This window comes from Microtus oregoni, unplaced genomic scaffold (assembly GCF_018167655.1).
Source record: "Microtus oregoni isolate MIOR12 unplaced genomic scaffold, Mior012 000071F_ref0000514, whole genome shotgun sequence".
In the NCBI taxonomy this organism is placed as follows: Eukaryota; Metazoa; Chordata; class Mammalia; order Rodentia; family Cricetidae; genus Microtus; species Microtus oregoni.
The window spans coordinates 137,620-163,206 of NW_024543978.1; the positions used below are offsets into that span (position 1 = coordinate 137,620).

Here is a 25,587-nt window from a genome sequence, read left to right on the forward strand (position 1 = left end):
TTGCCTGGAACACAAACTCACTTGATTCCATGGCCCATGCACTCACTTGAGTCCCAAAAAGGAAGCCAGTGAGGGCTTACTATGGATTGCTTCAAAAATATGGGAATACTCTGTCTCAGTGGTTCAAAGTCAGTTGATTCTAGCAGCTTGGGAAGACACAGGACCCTCGGCTGCCTCCTTTACTCTCTTGGCTTCTAAGACAAACCCTCCTTCGGAGGCCTGATTTATCTTAAGCTGAAGTATTTCCTCAGTACCTGCCCTTGTAAATCCAAACTAAATCTAACCCAATCAGTCAGCTCTCAGGGGCCAGGCAGTGTGGGCTCTGTCTAAGAGCCTCTCACAGACAGAGACACAGCATGTATTATCTGTCTTTATTTCTCACACACATGGAGACATGCCTCAGAATTAAACTTTTGAGAGTTCATGGGAGTGCCAGATCCACCTTCCCTTCACTCCCCTGCTCACAGCGTTCACACACGCTACACTGCCCCACACCCACACACCCATCCTGGGCAGGCCCCTTTTCCAGGAAGCTGCACTTGTCAGGACAAGACATTCCTTGTTCTCAAGACAGCTTTCTGCACTGAGTTGAGCTTCCCCTACCCCCTCCCGCTGCAGGCTGCAATTCTCCAGGGCCACACTAAGCAGCCTTTATCCAAAAGAGAAAGAGCAACATAGTACCTTCAGCTGGCTGGGGGTGATGAATCTCCTCCTGTCCTGACATCTCAGCCTCCGCCTCCTCCAGGGGTCCTTCTGATTCATCCGAAACAGAGGCGTCCTTCACCTCGGCATCCTCACTGCCATCACTGTCCATTCGGTAGCCTTCATCCAGAGCCAGCCTCAGAGGGTGTGACTTCCTTTTGGATACCAGGTGCTCAGCCTCAGCATCCTCCAGTTTTCTCTTCTTGGCGAGAGGGCAACTCTGTAAGCTGAAAGGGAAAATTGGTGATGCCAAGAGCCAGGCCAGTTCCCTGAGGCATTCAGGAGAACATTCTAAGGGTCCCTCCTTCTATAGCCATTCTCAGATGGAAGCCTCAAATGCTAATGTATATAAATTTTTACATCTAATAAAGTATTTGTGTTTTAAATTATATTACAGTGAGTCAAGTCCACAAATGGAATGAGGACTTAGGCCCCACTAGCCTAGACTGCTACTCTCGATTCCATTCCTTAGATCAAACCACCATCCCACATGTACCCCAAGCGTCCACCTTCAGCCCTCCACACTTATACCCACCCAGGAATGTTCCCTTGGAAACCTAGCTGATCACAGGGAATGACTATAGTGACAGATGTTGCTTATGCTATCTCTCTATGTGCACAAGTCCTGCTTTCAGTCTGCCATACAAATATACCCAAGTCCTGAAGTAGCCCCTCTGGAAAAACAAAGGTGCCAAGGACAGGTAATCTACCACCCCTCATGGCCAGGCTCACCTCAGTGAAGATACAAGAGGAGCACAGACCAGTAGGAGGACACTAGAGCTTAGAAGGGTCAGATCAGCCTGGCCTCAGCAGTCACAGACAAAACAGAAAGTTTTTAATCCACCAAAGAACCCAGATTTGGGAAGAGAACCCCAAACCTCCTTCCTGGGGACCTTTGAGGCTACTGGTGGATCTTACCTTCGATGTCTGGAGTACTTTCCCCGAACATGTCCTGAACCAGTACACCCTGGGGTAGGACAGCTGGAGGGAGAAGTAGAAGAGATCACCTTAGGTATTAAAACCTGGGTCTCACTCTCAAGAGCAAGAAAGGCTCTCCAAAAGGCTCATCCCAAGATGGTAGTTTAGTAAAAATTAATGAAATAACTCAGCCCATTTGAACAAATGAATAGTTAGTTAGAACTTTATGAATGTGTTTAATTAAAGATCTGTACATATAAGATTCAAGCATCTATTGGATGATTTCATTTTCCCATCACAGGCCTTCCATCAACTTCCACCAGCATTCAGGAGACTTGGGATACATGTACCCCTCTCTCATGGCTTGTCTGGCCCAAGTTCACAGCACGGAATTTGGACTTCTCCATGTTCATCACTGGTGCTCGTGCCTTGGCATCCAGACCTATAGTTTGTATTCCCTTTTTACCAAGCAGGACTGGGGCTGCCAGTGAGAAAGGAAACTGTGTGGCCCAAACCAGAACCACAGCTTGTAGGAGTGACCCTGCTCCAGTACCCACTGCCTAGTGTGGGTCTCTGTCTCCACATAGGAAAGGAAGTCAGGGGGCTAATGTTCTAATAGATGCCCATCCTACCTGGTAGAAAACTTGTTGTCTGTACTGAGAAGGACAGGCCCTGCCCCATTCCAGAATGGTAAGTACAAGAGGACAGAAGTGAGAACCTCTGGAGTTCCTCACCTCCAGCCATCCACATTACCAAACCAGTGAAAACTTCTAAACATGAGCATTAACACAGACCAGACCACCCAACCAAGAGGCCCACAGGAATACTCAGGTTAGAGCAGCTATAAGGGCAAATACCCTATGTGGTATGAGAGGTGAGGGTCCACCACAGCTCAGGGTTCTGTACAAGAAGCCACTACTAATTCATGGTACTGTAGACCAGCGAGATGGTCCGTGAGGCCATGTAAGGGAATGTTTAAGACCTCAGCCCTTTGTGGGGGAGCAGAACCTGTCCCAAAGTGGAGACTACACATTTCTAACAGAATTGCTATTGTGGACCAGAGTTCTTATCTAGAGTCAGTATTGGTTCTCCTAAAATGTGGCGCATCTTCCCAAAGTCTTCAAAAGGAGGCAGATAGGGAGTGGCTCTTGGGACCTATGGAAGGGTGTCCGCCTCTGTCTGGATAGCCCTGATAGTTTCCAGGAGGAAAAAGCAGAAGGTATTTTATTTTCCAGATGGGAAATTATTGCTGCACCTGACCAACCCATTGTAAAAACCAGCTCACGTCTGCTTTCACTTTCTTAAGAACTATCTTTAAGAATTTTCACAAACAATTTCTTGTGCTGGGATCTGAAGCTGAGGTCCCAATTAGGCAATTAATCACTTAGTTAAATAGGTAATTAGGCAACAGCTGCTGTGTAGGCCTGTGGGACACTGGCACTGTCCCTGTCCCACTTGCTCCAAGGTACTCTGGTACCCAACTCAGGAAAGTACAGAAAAGGTCCCCAACCAGGTGGGCCTGCACCTTCCCACCCAGCTCTGAGCCCAAGTACATAAAGCTGGCAAGGCCATCTAGACAGAACTAGACACTCCTTAGGCATAGAAACAGGAAACATCAAGCAGATGAGATCCAGCCAGGACCTCCAGACACTGTAATGGAAGCATCCATCAGTCTTGAGCCTCCTAGGATAATCTGTGAGCACACAAGAGCACCCAGGAGTACACATTAGCATCAATGCCCCCTTATAAGAATATGTGAGAATCTTTGACCATCTTAGAGCACACTGAGGATTCATGTACACTACCATCTATTAATGCATTTTAACTCCTAGGGCTGAGCAGAAGTTAAGTTATTGATAAGGACTCCAGGTCTCCTGAGTCCTCTACACAGCAGGAGAAAAGCCAAAGTCAAAGTGATCCTTTCTCTGACACTTAATGCCCATTTGTCCTTACACAGTCGTAAGTGTTCATATGTGCTCTTAGACAATCATAGCAGTTCACAGGCAGACATAGATGCTTGTGTGTGCTCATAAGCACTCAAAGGCAAAGTCCCTAAACCCCAAAGTCTGGTCTTGGATCCTATGTAAATAAAGCCAGGATCAGAGACACAAGGAGATGGAACAGGTGAGGAGCCGAGGGCTGACTGATGGCTACCTCTCAATAGGTATTTTAGATGCAGCTCTAAAGGGTTCAAACACAAGTCACAGACATCTAGAAACCCAATTTTGGAGACAATCTAAATCCCAGATTGGAGCACCATGCTCTAACTACTCCCCTTTTAAAAGAATTGACTCCCTCCCCAACCATGAGGGTTAGGAGTCTTGTACTCACCTGTCCTCTGGGAAAGAACTGGTTCAAAGAGGAAGGACCCCACATAAATAAAGGTTGAGTTGCAGGGTACATTAGTACAACCCTAACAAGCCCACTGATATGTCTCTAAGCTATTGATCTCAGCCCTCTTCCAGCTCCCTCCTCAGGAGAACCTCTCTGATGCTCTGTAATGGATGCTGAACTCCACGAAAATACAAGCTGGAGTATATGACATTTCCTCCAAGAATGTTGAAGGAAAACCATTAAATATAGTTCTTATCCTAAGAACTAGTGTTAAATTCAGGACACAGGAAACTTATAGAGAGCAAGAGACCTCTCTGGATCTTGTTCATTCTAGTCCAAGTTCCTCAGAATACCTCGTAACAACCATCCTTAAGCCTCCCAGACAACAAATGTCCTTCTAAGAACTCTGCCTAAACTACGGGGTAGGCCAGGAATGAGAGTTCTGCAAGCTTAGGAATTCTGAGCCAAAGAGGCATAGATACATCCTCTATGAAAAGTCCCACATACCGGGCTGCATTCAAATGACTTTACATGATTTGCACATACATGATATTCTTCTCTCAAACAATGGTACTGTGGACAGAAAACATGTAGATACACAAATAAATGACACTGTCTGCAAAAGTCACCAAAAGCACCTTGTTGCTGGTTTTTTTAGGACCATGTTGATAATCTAAATTCTAGTGAAGAACAGTGTGAGGGTCACCTGTGGTAGGTCCAAAGTGGAGCTGAAGAAGAGCCCAGTTGGATGCAGATAACAAGATATATCACAGAGAGAAGCTGTTTCCTCAGAGAAAACAAGAGCTTGTGGGAAAATTTATAACAACTCCAAGGTTACATGCCAGCAGATGGTGTGTAATGATCTTGCAAACAGAACTACTTTCTTACCTGAGGTCTGCCCCTGTGGTTTCTGGGGGTCCTGGGTAAGAGAAACAGAAATACACACACGTAAGAGATTTTTAGAAGCATGTTTTCCTAAACATATAAGCTGAATGAAACGACTGAGATCTTCCCAAGGACAAGATGCCCACCCTTTTCCGACCTACAAGAAGATGCCCTGAGTCAGTGGAGAGAGCTGCCCCCTCAGCAAAGTGCTTGCTCTAGGACCCCTACACACACAGAGAGAGAAGACCTGATAGTCTCTCTGTCTCTCCACCCTCGGGCCCAGGGTGTTATCGCTCTTTAATTAAAGATAGATTTCAGTTTCTAGCGGGATATATTAACTACCAGATCAAGTTGGATAAAGACCAGGACCATTAGAAACATGGCTGATCACAGTGATGGGCACTAGCTACAAGATGTCCATGGATCCAACCAGAATAGGCAGCTCTATATACTCAAAGCTCCTGGATACTCTGTGATGTAATCCTGTTGGGCTCAACAGGAAGTTCCAAGTGAGAAAGTTGGGGGTTGGGAGGATGACCAAACAGCAAGGCTCAGTCTCTTTTGTTGTTGTTGTTGTTTGTTTGTTGTCTGTTTTGGCTTGTTTCAGCTTTTTTCAAGGCAGGGTTTCTCTGTGTAACAGCTCTTGATAGACCTGGCTGATCTTGAACTCACAGAGATCCTGCCTCTGCCTCTTCCTTCCAAGTGCTGGGATTAAGGTATGCACCACCGCCACCTGACAAGGCTCAGTCCTAATAGAATAAACAAGTCCTTGGCCCTCCCCTCCACCCACTGTTAAGTCCACCCAACAGCCTTCAAATCCCCAATAGCACCAACAGTGAGTGATCTCTGGGGAAGAGGATACTGGTCAAAGACCAGAGGCCTTTCCTTTCCAAACTGAGCAGGCTCTTGACTAAACTCTGCTGTTCCCACTCCCATAGAACTGTACTTGTCCTCACATTTGTGCCTGAGGAAAGTCTGTATGCGCTGAAAGGGACTTCAGAAAACCCTTAAATACTGCACCGGAAACAGCTGAAGAGCCCGAAAGTCCCAGGTGCCCAGAGTGGACCAAAGGCTACCAGGAAGCTGAGCATTTATGGTGGGATGTGCACTACTGAGGAAAACGTTGTACAATACCAACAGCTTCAGAGAGAGCAGCTGCCAAGGATGGGGACCAGGCCAGACTGAGTTGGCACTTACCTCGGAGGGTCTTGGACCGCGTGCGGGCTCGCTTGTCATCACTTTCTAAGCTCATCTGCAAAGAAAAAACAACCGCAATGTTAAGAAGAGCCAGAGCCGGCACCTGCCATGTCTAGAACCACCAGGGACATCTGGCCGTTTTCTGACTCAAGCTTTGATGATGGCAGGAAGATTATCTGTGAATGACAAGAAAGGGACCAAAGAAGCAAGTTGGGATGATGTTGGTGGTTCTGCTGGGTAGAGACCATCAGGCTTAATGATATTTCATCATATTTCCTAGTCCCTCATAGTGCTCCATCCACACTGTTTCAGGTTTCTATCTGCCCACAAAAGCCACAGCCTCGTGTATATAGCTTTTTTTTTTTTAAAATAATACAAGGGGCTCCTGGCACAGGGAGTAACATCCACTGCTCACCTTGTCAGGCAGGTACTGAGGTACAGAGCATGCTGCTAACCGAGACAGAACTGGGTCAAATTAGCATAATACAGGGCCTGGCTTCCATGGACATTTCCTTCTTACTGGGCATAGGTTTTCATGTTTCTAATATACTAGGGTCATATGGGTAGATACTGGTAGCCTGAGCAACACTGGTCCACACATCCTCTGGCCTGCTAAGGACTTCCAAGTCCATTAAAACCCTCACTCACCTAGAGAAGCCTCTATAGGGCTGCGTCCTACAACATGGTCCTTTGAGAAAACCGGGGAAGAGCCACTATGAAAGTGACAGACATAGATAGAGCTTACCGAGGATGAGGTCCCCAGGTGACCCTCATCTGTGTCACCATAACAAATCTGAAAGAACAGATAAAATACTGGCAAGCTCTGTGATTTGGGAAACAATCTTCTCACAGAGAGCAGGACTGGGAGGGGCAGGCGTGCACCCAAGCAGAACAGTGGCAGTCCAGGCTTCTCTACCTGTCCCCATGGTCAGGAAAAATAAGAGGCAAATCAACATCTATCCCAGACCATAGATACCACCAGGATAACAAAACTCTGTGTGAGTGGTTTGGCAAAGGGGGAAAGCAAGTGAATGAGATACATACAATGAGATTGCAGAAGGAAGGGAATGGCAAAAGACAAACCTCTACCTTACCAACTAGAAAGAAAGAAAATAGAATTTCTCAGTTGGCAGATGAAAGTCACAAGTGAACTTTTCTATAAAGTAGCCTAGCATACAGTGTTTTATGTAATTTGTTGAAGAATAAAAATTAAAACCAGGGTAATCTATGCAACCTGCCAGCTCCAGGCTGTGGAGCACAATGCTATAAGTCATGTGTTTATTATAGCCTTCCCATAGAACAGAGACAATTTCTATAATTTCTATTTTTAAAGCAGAGGCTCCCTATGGACCAATTGCTCACATTTAAAGTAAAGAGAGGAGCAGGTGTCAAAGGGACGACATTACATCTAGGAGCCCTCAAATGTCGATTGCACTGAGCCTGTTCACAATGCCTTCTGAGGCAGGGCACACAATGCATCTGATTGCCCCATGCCTGTGTTCAGCTGAAATGTAATCTATAGCTTTTTGTGTCAGTTTTCCCAAGGAAATTGGCAGGCATTCTGCTAGATTAAAGTATGCCTTGGCAATTTGGATTTCCTGCGGATAAATTATTCAAAGGGCAAAGAATAGAGAGGGTTACAGGGATGTGTAATGGGCATTGCTTGCAAACTGTGAGCTCCCATTGATGAAGCTAACAGCTGTGGCATTCATTGTCCTGAGCACCTTCTCTTTGCAATTTACTTGCATCACATATTCACTGTATAAGAAGTTCTCTTCAGTGTGCATAGTTTTGATTTTAGGAGAGAAACTCCTGAACTTGTAGGAGAGAAATGCAAGCTCTTTAATATGATGAAAATGTGTTTACAGACTCTGGATGACTTGTGAACTCAATGCCAAGGGACGATTTTCCTCTCATTTTTTGAAATTGACAGTGGTAGCTGCTGTAGAGGCATCTGGCAAAATATGTGGGCAATTCACATACTTTCATTTACAAAGCACTACGGAAGACAAACCTCTTACCTAGAGGCTTACCCTTACCCATTAGGCTATCATGCTCAGGGAAGCACTGTGTCCGGCACTTCCCAGACTCACTGATATTTGGCCTGGCAACAGACCCCTAGACCTCCTGCCTGCTCCACACAAGGGTGGTCCCTGCCTATGGGGGCAAATCACTGGTATGAAGGTAGTGAGGTGCTTCTATTTTCCCATGCTTTATTTTTTAAAAACCTTTTATTTCTTCCAAGCACAAACAAACAGGACCTCCAGTTTTTGCACAACCCACAAATAACTCAATGGACTCTTGCTTTGAGGGTAAAAGGGTCCCTTTGTTGAGATAGATAATCTTGCTCACTGTGAGACCTAGTATTTTTTCCACAAGCAACATCTGCTCTGTTTCTCTAACATTAATTTCATACTGCTGATATAATACATTTTAGTTCTGAAATTTTATTAGTTTTGCCTTGTATAGGAAAATTGGAGAAAATAATTTCCAAATGCAAACACATTGTATTCAGTCATAGCTATTACATTAGCCTGAGAGAACTGTGTCACCGTCCAGGCACTAAACTTGATTGCTTGGTCCTATTCTTAAAAGCAGTCTCACTGGAGGGTGTTTTTTGTTTTGGTCCGTTCTGTATTGCTTTAATAAAGGCAAAACCGGTCATGCGAGTTCTTTTTAAACACAATGACTAGCCCCTTTTCATACTCAGTTGCCAAACTGAGCTCCCTGTGTTGAACCTTTTCAAAGTCAAGTACCAAAATAGCAAATGTAGCAAGAAGCCTCCAAACCTACAGATTACTTCTGGCTTTGTTCTGGTTATCCAAGGAATAAACTCAGAACTCAACACAGCTGAAAAGAAAAAAAAAAAAACAAATATCTGGTCTTTAAGAAGAAATCTTGGGCCGGGCGATGGTGGCGCACGCCTTTAATCCCAGCACTCGGGAGGCAGAGGCAGGCGGATCTCTGTGAGTTCGAGACCACCCTGGTCTACAGAGCTAGTTCCAGGACAGGCTCCAAAGCCACAGAGAAACCCTGTCTTGAAAAAAAAAAAAAGAAGAAGAAGAAGAAGAAATCTTGGGACCAGGCATGAAGGCATACAGTTTTAATTCCAGCACTGGAGAGGGAGAGACAGGCAGAGCTCTGTGAGTTCAAGGCCAGCCTGGTCTACATAGATAGCAATTCCAAGGCTATCCAGGGATATATAATGAGACCCTGTCTCAAAAAGAAGAGGAGGAGGAGGAGGAGGAAGAGGAAGAGGAAGAAGAAGAAGAAGAAGAAGAAGAAGAAGAAGAAGAAGAAGAAGAAGAAGGAGAAAAGAAGAAGGAGGAGGAGGAGGAAAGAAAAAAGAAAGAAAGAAGGGAAAAGGAAATAAATATAGTTTAGATTTCTAGAGATGCAGGGATTCCCTAAGCCAATTACTTTTTGTTGACCTTCACCTTGACCTCTGAGGACAGCTGTCCACACCCTCCAGGTCTCCCTACCCACACTTTGCCTTTCCACACCGATATCCAAGGGCAAAATACATGCTGAAATCTGACCCTAGATGAAGGTGACCCAGCTTTAGGAGGTTTGCATACAATTCTAGGAAGGTGGTGAGGATGTACAGGAGTGAACACAAAGATGAGAGAGCTGCTGAGCACTGAGAGCATGAGCAGGGACAGGGACAGTGAGCTAACAAGCGAATACCTAATAATATCCGGGACAGACACCTCAGGGTTGGAGTGAGTTAACCCCAGAAACCACGAGCATCTTTGGATAGCCAACTTAAATTCAATGGTCAGATGTCTTCCATCTGTTTGACCACCAATCACATCTCTCTGTTCTTAACTAGCTCATCTCCCAAAAGGTCCCTACCTCATGCTGAGGAGAGTTCCTTCCTTCACAAATGTGAGGTCATTCACTGTCTCCTACAGAAAGCTGCCCAGGACACATCATGCACAAAGGGCAGATGGAGGAAAGAATGAGTATGTGGGGCAGTCAAAACTATCTTAGAAGCTGGTGCTGGTGGAGGTGGGGTATGTCAGAGAAAGTTGAGCAGACAGATGCTGAGCCTTGGTAGGAGATTCTAGGCATCTTGACACCATGGACAATTCATTCTAGCCCCGGACTGGGAGAAGATATTTTAGTGTTTTATTTTACTTAAAATGTACTCTAGCAAGGAGTGGGTGGCATCCCAGCAGAATTAAAGAGAGGAAGAAAGCAGGTAGATCTCTGTGAGTTCAAGACTAGTCTGGTCTACATAGCAAGTTCCAGGCCAGCCAAGGCTACTTAGTGAAACCCTATATCAGAAAAAAAAATGTTCTGATAAGCTGAAAAATTAGAATAGATTTAGGATAATTTTTAAGTCCATCATGTGGACTCAAAAGTAAAATAAAGGACTAAGGTTTTTGTACAACATACTTCTTCTGGAGCCCTGGCGGAGAATGTCTGCTTCATCCCTGCCCAGATAAAGGGACTGGAGTAGATAAGGGGTTAAAAGGTAGCATAAATTGGCCATCTCACATCCTGTTCACTTGGCAGTATCTTATTCACTCCACTGAGGGTAAAATGAAATACAGTGGTTTGCTTTGTTTTTTACTCTCCTTGTGGCAGCCAAAAGGGATACTGTCTTGTTCCCTGACAGCAGTGTTCCCTGTGCAGGCCCAAGTCTGGATCCACTACTGGGGCAGGGAAGGGGGCACCCCACTTGGGATTTATAAGCATCCTTCAAGCATCAGTCTTACTTCCTCCTCCATAAAAACTCCAGTAGGGACCCTCAAAATCCAGATCCCATTTACGGCCCACCATCATATTTGCCCGTCCTTTTGTGTATGAGTTCTAAGCCTCCTCGTCAGCTCACGGCCACAGAACAATGCAGAAGTTCCTTAGAAACATAATATACATTCTACTTTGTCTTATCTGAATATCTGTGACTAAACTATGTGTCAAAACCCCTGTATCCCACTAAGAGTCATCATAGTACCTCCTGGTTCCTTGCAGCAACAGTTCTGTTCCCCTTTGGGTGATATCCCACTGTCTATCTGACACTCCCCTCACAGTCCTTCCACCAATTATTCACTCTGCTTACAAGTCAGTAGACCAGTTTCCTCCTGTGATATAGAAATGTCACCACTCCCAGGGCATTATTCAGTAAATGCCTCAGGAGGGGACATCTTTTGAAGTTCTAAACATGAGATCTGACTCACTCCAACCCCTAAATGAAAAATTATAATCACCGATTAAGCTACCTGACAAAGCATCCACATCTGGCCACATCTCTTTCAAATTTCATAAAAGGAATTTTTTTCTTTGTTTCTTCTTTGAAACATAGTCTTGCTATGTAGCCCAAGCTGTACTTAAAATATTAGACATCCGGGCTGGAGAGATGGCTCAGTGGTTAAGAGCATTGCCTGCTCTTCCAAAGGTCCTGAGTTCAATTCCCAGCAACCGCATGGTGGCTCACAACCATCTGTAATGAGGTCTGGTGCCCTCTTCTGACCTTCAGGAATTCACACAGACAGAACATTGCATACATAATAAATAAATAAATATTAAAAAAAATATATTAGACATCCTACTTTATCCTTCCAAGTGCTGGAATTGCACGGGTACCTAGTTATAAATGGAACTTGTATCTCTCCAGGGTATAATACAACAACATCAAGTCAGACAGCTAGAAAGGAGAGTCACCTCCCTCACTGAAGGTACTTCTTTTAAATTGTCCTTACCAGAGACCCTTGTTCCATAACTGTCTACTAAGTAGTGTGTGCCTTGAGACCACAGGTTTTGCTCTCAGATTCAGAAGTAGTTCAAGGATCACCATCTGTGCCTAATATACCAACACAGGGTATCCTCTAACATGCCAGTACAGGCCTTCTCTGTCAGCCCTAACATGGTCCTGAAGTATGCTGAACTCAGGGTGAGCACACCACTGGTCTTATTATGTGGGCCACTCCTTGGTTCTCCCAGTTGGTTCCTCATTTTAACTCACACCCCATCTTAGATCACTAGCCCCAGCTATCCCTTTTAGTCTCCTTAGTTCTGGGCCATCGTCCCTTTTCCATCCTCCCTCCTCTAATGGCCTATTCCTCATCTTAATTTGTTGTTGTTATTTCTTTCTTTTTGAGACTCACCCTGTAATGGCTATCTTGGAGCTCACTATGTAGTTCTACCTGACTGGCCTTTGAACTCATAAAGATGTGTCCAGAGTAAGGATGATACAGTTATGAAGCCTTAGTGCTGCTGAGGGCATGAGTGTCAGTCCCAAGCTCATTACCAGCACCTGTATTCTGAATAGTCACACGCAGTTCATGGCAGGCTCAAACCCTCTGAGCATGTTGTGTCTGGGCTGTGGGGAAACCAGAGTCCTCCTACCCTACTCTGACCGAGCAATCACTGAAACTACTTTGTTCAGAGCCTAGGTCAGGCCACTTTCATGGTCACATGATCTGACACCTGTGTCACTAGGGGAGTCCTTTGGGCTAGAATAGAGTGAAGTAAGAGAGGTCAAAATTCCAGCGATGGAGATAAATAATATTTTCCATAATATTTAAGACACCAATGATATAAAAGATCCAGAACAGACAAAATGTCACAATTAAATATAGAGAAAAGATACATATTTAGTACGGGTCTTCAACACCCTTATGACAAAACCAAAATTAGTGGGAGTATTTAGCAAAGTGACTATAATAGACCTTTTTAAATGTCCATTTCCACCACCAGACACAAAAGGAAAAGTAGTATATTCTAATTGTAAAATACAAGAGCCCTCAGATGCTATCCTGCCTTGAAATGCATAGTCTTTGGTATCTGTACCTGGACTGTTCCTATACTGGCTGTCATGCCTAGGTGTTGGTTGAGACACTCAATGCAAAACCTCAACATGTCAGATAAGAAGTTGACATCTGGGGACTAGAAAAATGGCTCAGTAGTTAAGAGTACTGGTTGCTCCTCTAGACGACCCAGGTTCAATTCCAACACCCACATGGCAGCTGTGGGTTACAACTGTCTGTTTCAGGGGATCCATGGCACCAGGTATGCACATGGTGCACATATATATGCATGCAGGATAAAATACTCAAAAACATAAAAAATAAAATGGAAGTTGATATCTAGACACTAGAAAGGTGGTTAATAGTACTTTTTGCTCTTGCAGAGGACCCAGGTTCAGTTTCCAGCACTCACTGATTAGCTCCCAACCATCTATAACTCCAGTTCTAGGGGATTCAATGCCCTCTTTTAACCTCTGCAAATACCAGGCATGCACATGGTATACATGCCTACATGCAAGCAAAACATTCATAGATATAAAATAAGTACCTCTAAAATATTTTTTAAAGAGGTTAGCATCTGACCTCCAGGTATGGATGCCCTATGTTTCTCTATCTTGACTCCCACCTCTGATGCCACCTGCTCTGGAGAGCTGGTCTCAGACAAAGCAATTCAGTGGGAAGTTGTAGAATTAGGAGGTTGGTGACCAAAACCATGATCATAAATGTATGCACTATCCCCAAGCTCAGGAGTGTCCCTGGGAAGCAGTCACATCTATCACACCTTCTGGGCGGGCACTAGGAAGGGGGCATAGTCTTCTACATTTATGAAGATAAAAATAAAATGTCAGCAGACCTCATAGACCCCTGCATCAGAATTCACTACCCAACTTTGGAGACTCTGATCTCACCCGGGCCCAGACAGGGAAAATGAGTAACAGGTGCCAACATACATGACTGAGTCCAAGTAGAACACTAAAGTTGGGGAGATGCCTGAAAGGTGGGAATTTACCATCACATGAAGTTTTATATATTCAGTCATTCTTTTTACTCTAACTAAAAAACTGACTAGGTGGTCCTGGTTCCCATCTAGACTCTGAACCACCCATGGCCAAGCTCTTACTTTGTTGTATCTGCACAGGAAATGTTTCTCAGTTCTGCAGCTGCTGGTCTTGTCTTCCTGTGTCCACCTCTGGGTCAGAAGTTTGCCCCGGAATTCATTTTCTGAGGGTTTAAAAGAACAGAGGTTCAGAAAAGGTAACTATGACAAATATCAGCCAGGCAGACCCCAAGAAGAGAAAAGAGAAAAAATGTAAGATACTTTTTAACATAGCATTTATACAGTCTCTGAAATATATCTGACAGACAAATTCATGGCTTATGGTTGTTCTGGGGTGAAATGCTTTGAAGGCAGAGGTTCTACACCACAGTCCCACCTATGGTGGCTACTTTACACATGTGTCACCAAGTGTAGACATCCATATACAAGCTATTTCAAGCAAGGGCACTAGTGTTACTCATATGAGACCTACCTTGAAAAAAAAGCTGACATTGAAGAATTTTGAAAATTAGATGACCAATGAATAATTGCTCAACCATAATTGCATCTATTATTATCCCAAAAGAATGTGCAACTCAGATTCATTTGCTTAATAAACACACATTATACCATTCAACTTCTCAAGAGTATGCTGACTGAGGAAAGTGAAGTCCATCCAGTGGGCCTGATCAGCTCTGATAACACTACCACTCACAATGAGCCCTGGGCCCCCATCAGCCCTCATTGCTTGTTTTTGGTGTCTTTTCTCTTGGTTTTTATTTCTCTCCAAGGCAATGGCTATAGTTAATATTTAATTCTCATAATTCATATAAATTCACACATCTAAGCAGAAACTGAACAAACACATCAGCTGGACATGACAAAGAAATACATTGTGTACCTATTCCCTGAACGTCATTCCCTGTCTCCATGACAACCTGCTTTCTATGCTGCAGAGTTTCAAAGGAAGGTCATTAGTAACCAACAGTAAAAACAGGAAATGAATATTTCTACACTCATCTCCTTCTCCTTGGAATTATGTTTAAATTTTGCTAAAGGCAGATCAAGTACATGTTATCATAAACATTATATTCCCCATCGTTATCCCATATTTTTGGTGGGGTGCATACCCAAAGCTGTTTTCATCCAGAATTCCACCTCTTGGCCCTAGTAACTCTGTGTCTTAACCAGAGCATCCTCTTCTTCCTTGTAAATAACTTCATCCCCTTAAAGAGTACAGGTTCCCTTCATGAGCCAAGACAAAGAAGGAATTAGATGTAGTTGCCAAAGGTACAATGTCTTCAAAGAAACAGTAAGCCTATAGGACTTGGCACATCCTACATTCATATACCTACTATATGCCTTTCTCTCCTTGAACTTTGAGTTCCATATACGGAAATGCTGAGGACAGGCTTCTCTTGACCATAAAGAAGTTTCAGAATCTTTCCCACAATTTAAAGTCTTTGAGTCCCATCTATAGAAGGAGATTAATGGTCATCACCACTGAGCAGGTACCAGGTACCTTTTAGTGCAGGTATACCTACACACACACACACACACACACACACACACACACACACACACACACATATATATATATATATATATATATATATATATATATATATATCCTTGAGCCTTGTATCAGGAACTGTAGTCTCACACTTGGGCACCCAGAGCACCACTAGGCAACTGATACCATCAACATGAGGTATCTAAGAATGGGATCCATGCAGAAGAGGCCAGACAGCGTTGACCCATTGGGAAGAATATATAGTTAGAAAATTCCACACTTGAACAGTCAAGAATTATACCAGCTATTAGGTACTCTTCATGGGCACTGACTATAAGGGTTATCATGTGTCCCCACTGTAATATTAGGGAACTGGGAGACAACAGGACTGTGAAGTGCTCTGGGTTCTGATTCTAAATATCTGGCTCAAGAAAGATGCTACAGAAGCCTGTGCACTGGCTGGTTCGTGAGGATCAATCAAAACTATTTGTTATTTTGGCATACACAAATATGTGAGGCAATTGGGGCATGGCTCAATGCCAGTTGGAAGGGAGTGCTTAAGGTCTATGCTATGAAAGGTGTTCAGGAAACTACCTATACTGAAGTTCCTCCTGTAGGTCTCTTCTGCTTCTCAAAAGATAACAGACATAACCTGCATACATATCTGAAAAAGGACCTGCAATGCTCTATGTGATGATAGATAAGCAGTATGCTGTATTACTCCAACCTCATCATTCCTAAGAATTTGGAAATCAGCCTTCTGGGGTTCTCCATCATGTTTAGCCCAAGAACTACTACTGTTTTAAGTCAACCTGAGATACCATATCAACATGGCAAAATACCAAGATCTTAAAAAAATCATCCACTCCCTAAAGGGTGGCTCTTATCAATCAGTGGTCTTTCCTTTTACCCACTAGAAACAGAGCACACGGTTCAGCAAAATGCTGACACCCAGGTTAAAACTTCGTATAAAAGGACCTGAAATCAGCATGACACAATTTTGCTTCCTTTGTCCAAAAAGTTTTTTGAAACAATAAGTCATCAGTGTGAGGTCCTGTAATGGTCCCTTTATCCACCCTAGGACCTACATATGGCCAAGTCCTGCCCTATAGACTTTTCATGCTATATCCTTAGTCTACTGTATAAAATCTCACACTAAGTCGAACAGCATGCATGACCAACCAGTCTAAGGAGAACCCTACCCAATATAAATCCATCTGACTATTGATGCCACCTATTCCTCTAAAGCATCAAACCTTTTTTCCCACTCTTCATCAGGCTGAGGCAGGAGAATATGTAAAACACTTCACTCTTCTTCCTGTCACAGCCTTCCCAGAGATTATGTGCCTCCAAAGGCGTGTGGTGCTCCTGCATGCATAGTCAACCTCTCCTGGTCTCCCAGGCAGACCTCAGAAGCCCTTTTCTTTCCCCTTCCCACCCTTTCCACAAAATCTGCTGATGCCCATGTGACAAAGCTTTCTGAATCTCACTGGGACTGCTTCTGATCTCTCCAAATGTATTTTATGTATGTTTATTTTTGTTAGTTTGTTTGTAAAAATTGACAAAATGAATATAAAATCCACATGGTAATTTAAGGAATATAGAATAACCAAAACAAAATTTTAAAGAACAAAGTTGGAGACCTCACACTTCTCTGTTTCAAAACTTACCATAAGACTAGAATTAACAAGATAATATAGTCTCCCCACGGGATAAACATGTAGATAAGTGAGATAGACTCAAAGGTAAAAAAGTAAACTTTGCATTTTTATCAGTAGATATTAAACAATGGCACTTGAATAGTTTAGTGGGAAGAAAAATCTTTTTAACAAATGTACCGAGACTAATGACATCCAAAAGAATGAAGCTAGACCTCATACACTGAAAAAAAAAAAATGCAGCTCACAATATATCACAGATCTACTTAAAAGACTAAAATTTTTAGAAACCCTAAGAGAAAACTCTCTTGACTTTGGATTAGACAACTATTTATTTATTGCATACAACACTAAAATAATAAACCAAAATCATGCATGGTGGCACATACTTATATCCCAAGACTATGAAGGCTGAGGCAGAAGAATCACAAGTTCAAGGTCATCTGGGCTACAAAGGAAAACCAAATCTCAAAAAAAAAAGATGGTATAGGTCTGAAGAGAAGGCTCAGGGAGTAAGATTGCTTGGTATTCTTCCAAAGCGTCTGGGTTCCATTGCCGGTGTCCACATGGCAGTTAACAACTATCTGTATGTAACTCCAGTTCCAGAGGATCTAAGGTCCTCTTCTGGCCTCTGAAAGCACTGCAGGCACAAGCTACACAGACACATGCAGACAAAACATTCATACATATAAAATAAAAATAAACAAAATTTTAATTGAGATATATTAGACTTTTTCGTGGCCAGTTTTGTTAGTGTTATCTGAGAGGAGGGAACCACAACTGAGAGGATGCCTCCATAAGACTGGCTTGTAGCCAACCTGTGGAGCATCTTCTTAGTTAGTGATTGGTGTGGAAGGGCCCAGTCCATTGTGGATGGGGCCACTTCTGGGCAGGTGTCCTGGGGTGTATAAGAAAGCAGACTGAACAAACCATGGAGAACAAGGCAGTAAGTGGAACTCTTCCATAGCCTCTGTTTCAGTTCTTGCCTCCTGGTTCCTGTTTGGGTTTCTGCCCTGACTTCTATCAGTGATGTGATGTAACCTGAAGAGTTGTAAGATGGAACAAACCCTTTACTTCCCAAGCTGCTTTTAGTCATGTTGTTTTATCACAACAATAAAAATTTACTAAGACAGGTTTCATCAATGTTTAAAATATTTGTCTTCAAATAATATTGTCAATGAAATTCTCCTAGACTACAAGAAGATACTTGCAAATCGCATGTTTGATGAAGGATTTATGCTGAGAATAAAAAACTCTTACAACTCTTAAATAAAACAAATGGATCACTTAAAAATTCAAAGAATTTGAAAAGACATTTCTCCAAAGACAATATATAAATGGATAATATGCATTATTACAATGGACCTCAACATCTTGTCATGAGTTAAAAGCAGATCAACTGTGAGAGTATCAGTTCACTCTCACTAGGATGGTTAGAACAAATTTAAAGCCAGACAAGTACAAGTTATGATCTGTAAGATTGGAATCTCCATTGTTGCTGACGGAAATGTAAAATAGCAGTCACTTTGAAAAAATTCTGGCAACTTTAAGGTGTATTTTTTTAAGATTTTTTTTTATGTGTATGCGTGTTTTACCTGCACGTGTTTCTGTGCACCATGTACATGCCTGGTGCACACAGAGTTCAGAAGAGAATGTCAGATCCCCTGGACCTTGTGTTAGGAATGGCTGTGGGCTACCATGTGGGCTCTAGGAGCCTAACCCAGGTCCTTTGCAAGAGTAACAAGGGCTCTAAATCACCCACCATCTCTCCAACCCCAATTATAAAGATGTAAAATGTAGTTACCACCTGACACGTGACAATTCTGTTCCTAGATATTTGTGGTGACTTGAGTAAGAACAGCCACTATAGGCTCATATGTTTGAATGCTTAGTCAACAGGGAGTGACTAGAAAGATTAAGAGATAAGGCAATGTTGAAGGAAATATGTCACTGGGGTGGGCTTTGAGGTTTCAAAAGCCCAAAACAGGCCTAGGCCCTCCCTCTTTGCCTCTTTGCCTAGATTGGGATTTAGCTCCCAGCTACTACTCCAGTGTCTGCTGCGGGTCACCTTACTCCTTACCTTGATGATAATGGGCTTAACTCCTAAACCTGCAAGCAAGCCCCAAATTAAATGCTTTCTTTCCTAAGAGTTGCCTTGGTCATGGTGTCTCTTCACAGCAACAAAACAGGGACAAACACAATATCTACCCAAGAGGCATGAATAATGCAAAACATGATCACATGGCATTTGTCAATAAAAAATAATAGTGTGCTCATATACTCTACATGTGGGCAAATCTTCAAAAAATGATCAGTAAAAGAAGTCAGAAACATATACACACAAACACACAAAAGAAACAGATGTGCAGAACAGGCAAGTCCTTAGATTAAGAAAATAGACCCATAGTTGCCTTGGATTAAAAGGAGAGATGCAAACAGGAATAACTGTTTATGGTAAAAGGTTTCTCTTTGGAATAATAAAAGTGCTCTAAAATTAGATTGTGGTGATGGATGCATAACACTATAAATATGTTAATATCACTGCCTTAAATAAGTCTAATAAGTGAACTGAAGTTACATGAAAATTGTATTTCAAGCCAACATGATGGCATACGCCTTTGATTCCAGCCCTCAGGAGGCAGAGGAAGGTAGATCTCCACATTTGAGTTCAGCCTGGTCTACAGAGTAAGTTCCAGGACAGTCAGAACAACACAAAGAACCCCTGTCTTGAAAAACAAAATTATATTCTAATAAAATTGCTTTTTAAAAAAAGTCAGTGGTGCTTACAAGAGTGCCATGCAGAACTTGCACACGCATAAACAATCCCAGAGCTAGACCCACAGCAGGAGACAGGTTCGTAAACACTGGCTTTCTACCTGGTCGGAGAGGAAGACACCATTTACAGAGTCTTATGTGCCCCCAAACCCCTGAGAATAAAAGATATGAAAAGAACACATGCCAGCAGTTTACAGAGTGAGCTAAAAGATAAAGACTCAAATTTCAGTATGAGGCTGCCTAGAGAGAAGATTCTAGATTCACTTCAATAGATTTATCGAATGGATGTTTACATCAAAAAATAATATTCTGTGTGCTGGAAAGATAGTTCAGTGGTTAAGATCACTTGTTGATCTTGCAAAGGACCCAGGTTCAGTTCCCAGTGCCCACATGGAAGCTCATAGTCATCCCTAACTCCTGTTCCAGGGGCGTCCAGAATCCTCTTCTGGCCTGCAGGCACCAGGCATGTACACAAGACACACACATACAAACTTATACATAAAATAAAAATAAATATTTTTTTAAAAAAAAATAACATTGTGACAATTAGAAACTGTCCAGAAGAGATAATCTTCCTCCCATAGTGTGTGAGTCCCAGGTCTTGCAGACGTGCCAGCAACTTGTACGCTACCTCTATAGTCCCCTGCCTGAAGAGGTGGAATCCCAAGCCATTCTTAAATTGTTCTGCAGAACAAGACTGGGCAGCTGAGCCCTACAGTTAGGTATAAGCTTAAACCTTGCTATTCTAAAGGTGAAAAACTTCCTACCTTTTATCTCAATCCTTCATCTTCTTCTCCTTGCTACTGTCCAGGGTTAAGACAAAGCCAAGAAAAGAAAGAAGGAAAAATCAAGCAAAATAATAAATAATACAAAGGCCACAAAGCCAGCTACAGCTCATTGTAGACTCTAGGAAACAACTTCCTGGGGTCCTAGGAAGACAAGACCCTAGAAACAATGACCTAACCCTAACATTTTACCATGTGCTACTAAGATGAACCCAATTCTGGGGCCACAGGCTAGCCTCTAATCTCTAGCATAATACTCTTGGCATAGAGCAAGAAAAGAGAACAAGAAAAACAGTGGGGAGGTAAGGAACGTACACTGGCCAATCAGGAATGAGCTGAACATCAAAGAAAGGCTAATGAGATTATACAGATATCCTTTAAAAAATTAACAAACTGAGGGGTCTGGATAGGTAGCTGAAGAGGGTTAGTAGTTAAGAGCACTGGTTGCTCTTCCAGACATCCTGAGTTCAACTGCCAGAGCTCACATGTCTGTTCACAACCATCTATAACTGTAGCCCCTTAGGATCTGGTGCTCTTCTAGTGTGCAAAGGTGCATGCAGATAAACACTCATATTCATAAAGTATATACATTAATAAATCTTTAAAAACAAAAATACAAAAAATAACAAAGTAAGAGTCTAAAGGAAGAGGATGCCTCCAGAGTGCCTAAATGTTTCCTTCTAAAGACTAATTAACTGAAGAAAGAGACAAGTGGCACTGGGAACACACTGGAATGATCCATCTGAATGAGTGAAAAGTTGGCATGTCAGAACAAGGAACACGAGAAAGGCAAAGAGAGAGGAATTTCACTTTGGTGTTCTTCCTATGTAACCTAAGTCCAATCACAGGCAATGTCAACAACCCTAAATTGAAAGGCATTCTTCAGTGCTCTTCAAAAGGCTCACCTAGTGTGGAAGTCATTCCTATTTCAAACTGACCAAGATGAGACAGTAGGATCCAGCACACCCCTCAAGGGTCTGAAAACTAAGCCAGCAATGGTAAGAGGGGTCTTCCCTGAAAGATAACACCTGCCAGCATCCCTAGCAGCATTCTCTCAAGGGGGTCAGAAGAAAGGGTTTTGTTCTCTACTTGAAACGTTTCTGTAGGTTTGAAACTGTTTCCAAAAACAAACAAAATTTTAAATAACATGGATAAGAAAAATAATTTAAATTACCAGGATCAGCAGAGTCCTCCGTGAAAAAGTAAGATTGAAACCAAGCCCTTAAGCCCCTGCCCTCTATGGAGGTTCTGCTTTGCACCCTTCCCCTCCTACTCCCACCCAATACATTGATCTCCAACTCACAAATCTGCTGCACAGGCCCAATGCCTTCAAATTTTGAAAAAAATTCAAAATCTTTTTTGAATTACTGCTTGGAACTCTGCTTCTGGCCTAGTGAAAATCCAGAAATCATCCCCAGACCAGAAAGTATGGCAGCCTAAAAGTGTAGGGAAGGGTGGGATCCTAGAAACTGGGGATTCCACCCATACAAACTCTTTTGGACCCTTGTCTCTCTGCCATCCCTGCTGGAGTCCCTGAAGCTCCAAAACTGCAACCCTTTTCTCCCCAACCCTTCCAACGCTGGAAGAATACAGTTACAATAGGTGTTTCTGGTCCTAGCCTTGGTAGGTAGGAGTGGGCAGATTCAGGGGCAAAATAGCTTTTAGGAGGAAACAAACAGGGCTGAGAGGGAAACCCCGGGCAGGGTATGCTCTTTTCTTTCTGATTTATTTCTTTCTTTCTTTCTTTCTTTCTTTCTTCCTTCCTTCCTTTCTTTCTTTTTCTTTCTTTCTCTCTCTCTCTCTCTTTTCAAAATAAAGCTAGAATGGAAAGAGTAGAGTGAAGATTTGCTGTGTGGAGCAGACAGACCTGCTTTTGCTGAGTTTAGGTGAAAATGAGAGAAGAGAGAGGTGGGGGTAGGGGAGTCGGGAATTCTATAGCTTTGCACATTTCTCTCGTTATTTTGCTTCTAAATCAGCCTCTCTGGTACTTTCTCTTTTCAATAAAAGCCAAATGCAAGCCATGTCCCCTAATCTTTCCAACAGCAGCTCACTGCTGAGAAAATAATACAGATGTAACTTCCAACATCACACACTTTCTTTTTCATTTATATGCAAATAGTGACCTTTCACCCAGGCCGCCTCAAAGAAGTGTTTCCTTAAAAATGCAAATAGCATGTTGCAGGCAGTTACTATGGTTGAGTCTTTCTTATATTATTATCATTATTTCTTTTAACCTTACCAGTGCTGCAAAAACAGCAGCTAAACTGCTCTGCAGTAATAATGACTTTTCAAACCAAATCACAGGACTGGCTCTTCAGGCGGCTGTCACTGGAGGCTGCCAGCAGAGAAAACGGATGTCCAACCCAGGCAGCAGTATCCCAAATAGACAGCATCACATTGCTTTTCCCCGTCAGTAGCTGCGATAGTAGCACCGCCACATGGCCTGGTCTCAGCCCCAACAAAGCGTCTAGACACCAGTAGGACTACTCTGACCCATTTAGTCCCAAGTGGAACTCCACACTCAACCCTAGCCTGCACTGGGATGGGGAGAACTCAAGATGCTCTTGGAGCATCAACAGTCACCACGCAAAACCCACCCAATACAGTAAAGGTAGAGATTCTAGAAAGAAGTGGTTCCCAAAAGCCATTAAAGTAGCAGAAAATGGGCTAAAGAAGATGCTATGAGAGAGAAATAAGCAACCAAGTTGTTCAGAGGCTCTTCAGGGCTCATTCCTGATTGACACCTTGATCAGGCCAGGCCCACCTGTGAACTCCAGGGGAAATACCTGCAGTTTCCCCTGAAGAGTTGGTTACATTAGGAAAGCAGGTGGAGATGGCCTGGCTAATAGCTGCCTTCACTGAATCGTAACCAGAAACACCTTTTCAAACCAAGCAAAAAAATGGACTTGCTATGTGAACTCTGAGGCCAAGTATAGGCCCTGCTCTTCTCTGCAGGACAGAAAGGCAGGTTGAGTTCAGAATTATGCATACTAGTGATATCTCAGAGGATATTCTGGCACTAAGACCAAATAGGTAGCTGTATCTAGACTGGTATTGTTGCCCATGAATTCCAGAAACTCTCCTGATAAAGCAGTCTAGCTCAGAAAGGAGCAGAATCTATCTCTTCTCTCCTTTGCCTTGAAAACCTGGGAGATGGGATTGCAGCCGCCAAAATGAAGTTCAATCCCTTTGTGACTTCTGACCGGAGCAAGAACCACAAATGGCATTTCAATGCACCTTCTCACATTCGGAGGAAGATCATGTCTTCCCCGCTTTCCAAAGAGCTGAGACAGAAGTACAATGTTCGCTCGATGCCCATTCGAAAGGATGACGAAGTTCAGGTTGTCCGGGGACACTACAAAGACCAGCAGATTGGCAAAGTGGTCCAAGTGTACAGGAAGAAATACGTCATCTACATTGAACGGGTGCAGTGGGAAAAGGCTAATGGCACAACTGTCCACGTGGGCATCCACCCCAGCAAGGTGGTGATCACCAGGCTAAAGCTGGACAAAGACCGAAAGAAGATCCTGGAAAGGAAAGCCAAGTCTCGACAAGTAGGAAAGGAGAAGGGCAAATACAAGGAAGAAACGATTGAGAAGATACGGGAGTAGGGGCGTCTCATACAGTTTTCATTAAAGACTGCTTGAGTAAAAAAAAAAAAAAAGAAAAAGAAAAAAAGAAAACCTGGGAGATGATAGCTTTTAAAATAGCCCCATTTTCTTCCTTCCATCCCAGTCCCTTTAATTCTAAGACCCTCCTCAAATTCAAATTTGGCTAAAGAAGTACAAGCCCAGACAGCTACATCCTGCCCACAACCTTACTATTGTGCCCTAAGGTGACATCTCTACTCAGCAAGAGCCCACTGCAAATTTTCAGGCTTAGCATTATGAAAAGTGAGTACTAATTTTCCAAACCATATACACAGTGCTCAATATAGATGCCAACAGAAAGTTTTGGAGAAAACACAATGTGTTAAACCTTCCATAAGCCTTGTCTCTTGAGCAACTGACTGGCAAAAAGAACAATGTCCAGTATGAGGGGTTAACAATGAGTCTACCAGGTCCCCAAATCATAGACCTCTGCACTAACTCACAGCTCCCAAAACCTTCAGGGGTTCTATAGGAAAAGTTGAGTTCTAACCATTGTTCAATACCAATTTGGGTTCATATCCATTCTAAACAGTACTAAATACCACCATGCTAGGGACAGGCACACAAGCAACCTGACAACAGCTCAAACTACACAGCACCCACATTCCTTCTCCTCACACCTGGATCATATGACATCATTCCCACCTGCCCAACCATCTTGCTCAATGTGACCCCAGGTAGCCTCTGCATATTCATAGCAACCCTTCACGAACCTGTCTACCTGTACTCTCCTGGAACAGGCAATGTTCCCAGGCCACAGTCCCACCTAGACCCAGTTCTCCCTGGATGCATCTATATAAACCCAAACCTAGCTCTTCATTGCCTGTTCACAAAAACATATTCCTGAGGATAAGACAAGCTACTGGGCAGAGGCTCTCAGAAAATCAGGGGTATCATAGGACCCCAACACTATATCTGACACACTCTCCTCTTTCTAAAAGAGAGCCTAATACAGACCAAGCAGATGTTCTGGCTAAAGATTAAAATGTCTTCTGAGCCAGGCATGGTGGTGTATGCCTTTAATCCCAGTACTTAGGAGGCAGAGGTAGACAAATCTCTGTGAGTTCAAGGTGTCTACATAGTGATTTCCAGGTCAGGTTAGGGATACATAGAGAGACCATGTCTCACCAAACCAAAAATAAGGAGCTGGAGAGATGGCTCAGCAGTTAAGAGCACTGGTTTCTCCTCTAGAAGACTGGGATTCAATTCCCTGCACCCATATGGCAGCTCACAACTATTTGTAGCTCCAGGATTAGAGGATCTGATGCACTCTTCTGGACTCCCAGACTAGACATGAATGTAGTAGGCAAAACATCCATACACATAAAACATTAAAAATATAATAGTAAAATAAATAAAATAAAATAAAAATGTCTTCT

General features: G+C 43.1%; 2 protein-coding genes across 4 annotated transcripts in view; one reads left to right on the forward strand and one right to left on the reverse strand.

Moving 5' to 3' along the window:
- Myt1 (myelin transcription factor 1) overlaps positions 1-25,587 on the reverse strand; it is a 59,580-nt gene that overhangs the window by 30,126 nt on the left and 3,867 nt on the right. For all 3 annotated transcript variants that reach the window (XM_041641800.1, XM_041641799.1, XM_041641798.1), the window contains exons 2-6: positions 13,912-14,012; positions 6,037-6,091; positions 4,843-4,873; positions 1,621-1,683; positions 682-929 (exon numbers count right to left, since the gene is read on the reverse strand). In XM_041641800.1, coding sequence (XP_041497734.1) covers positions 682-929; positions 1,621-1,683; positions 4,843-4,873; positions 6,037-6,091 — 397 coding nt within the window. In that variant the 5' untranslated portion in view covers positions 13,912-14,012. The remainder of the gene's footprint in view (positions 1-681; positions 930-1,620; positions 1,684-4,842; positions 4,874-6,036; positions 6,092-13,911; positions 14,013-25,587) is intronic.
- On the forward strand, positions 23,732-24,169 carry LOC121440837 (60S ribosomal protein L26-like). The gene has a single exon (XM_041641801.1). The coding sequence runs from the start codon at positions 23,732-23,734 to the stop codon at positions 24,167-24,169; it is 438 nt and encodes a 145-aa protein (XP_041497735.1).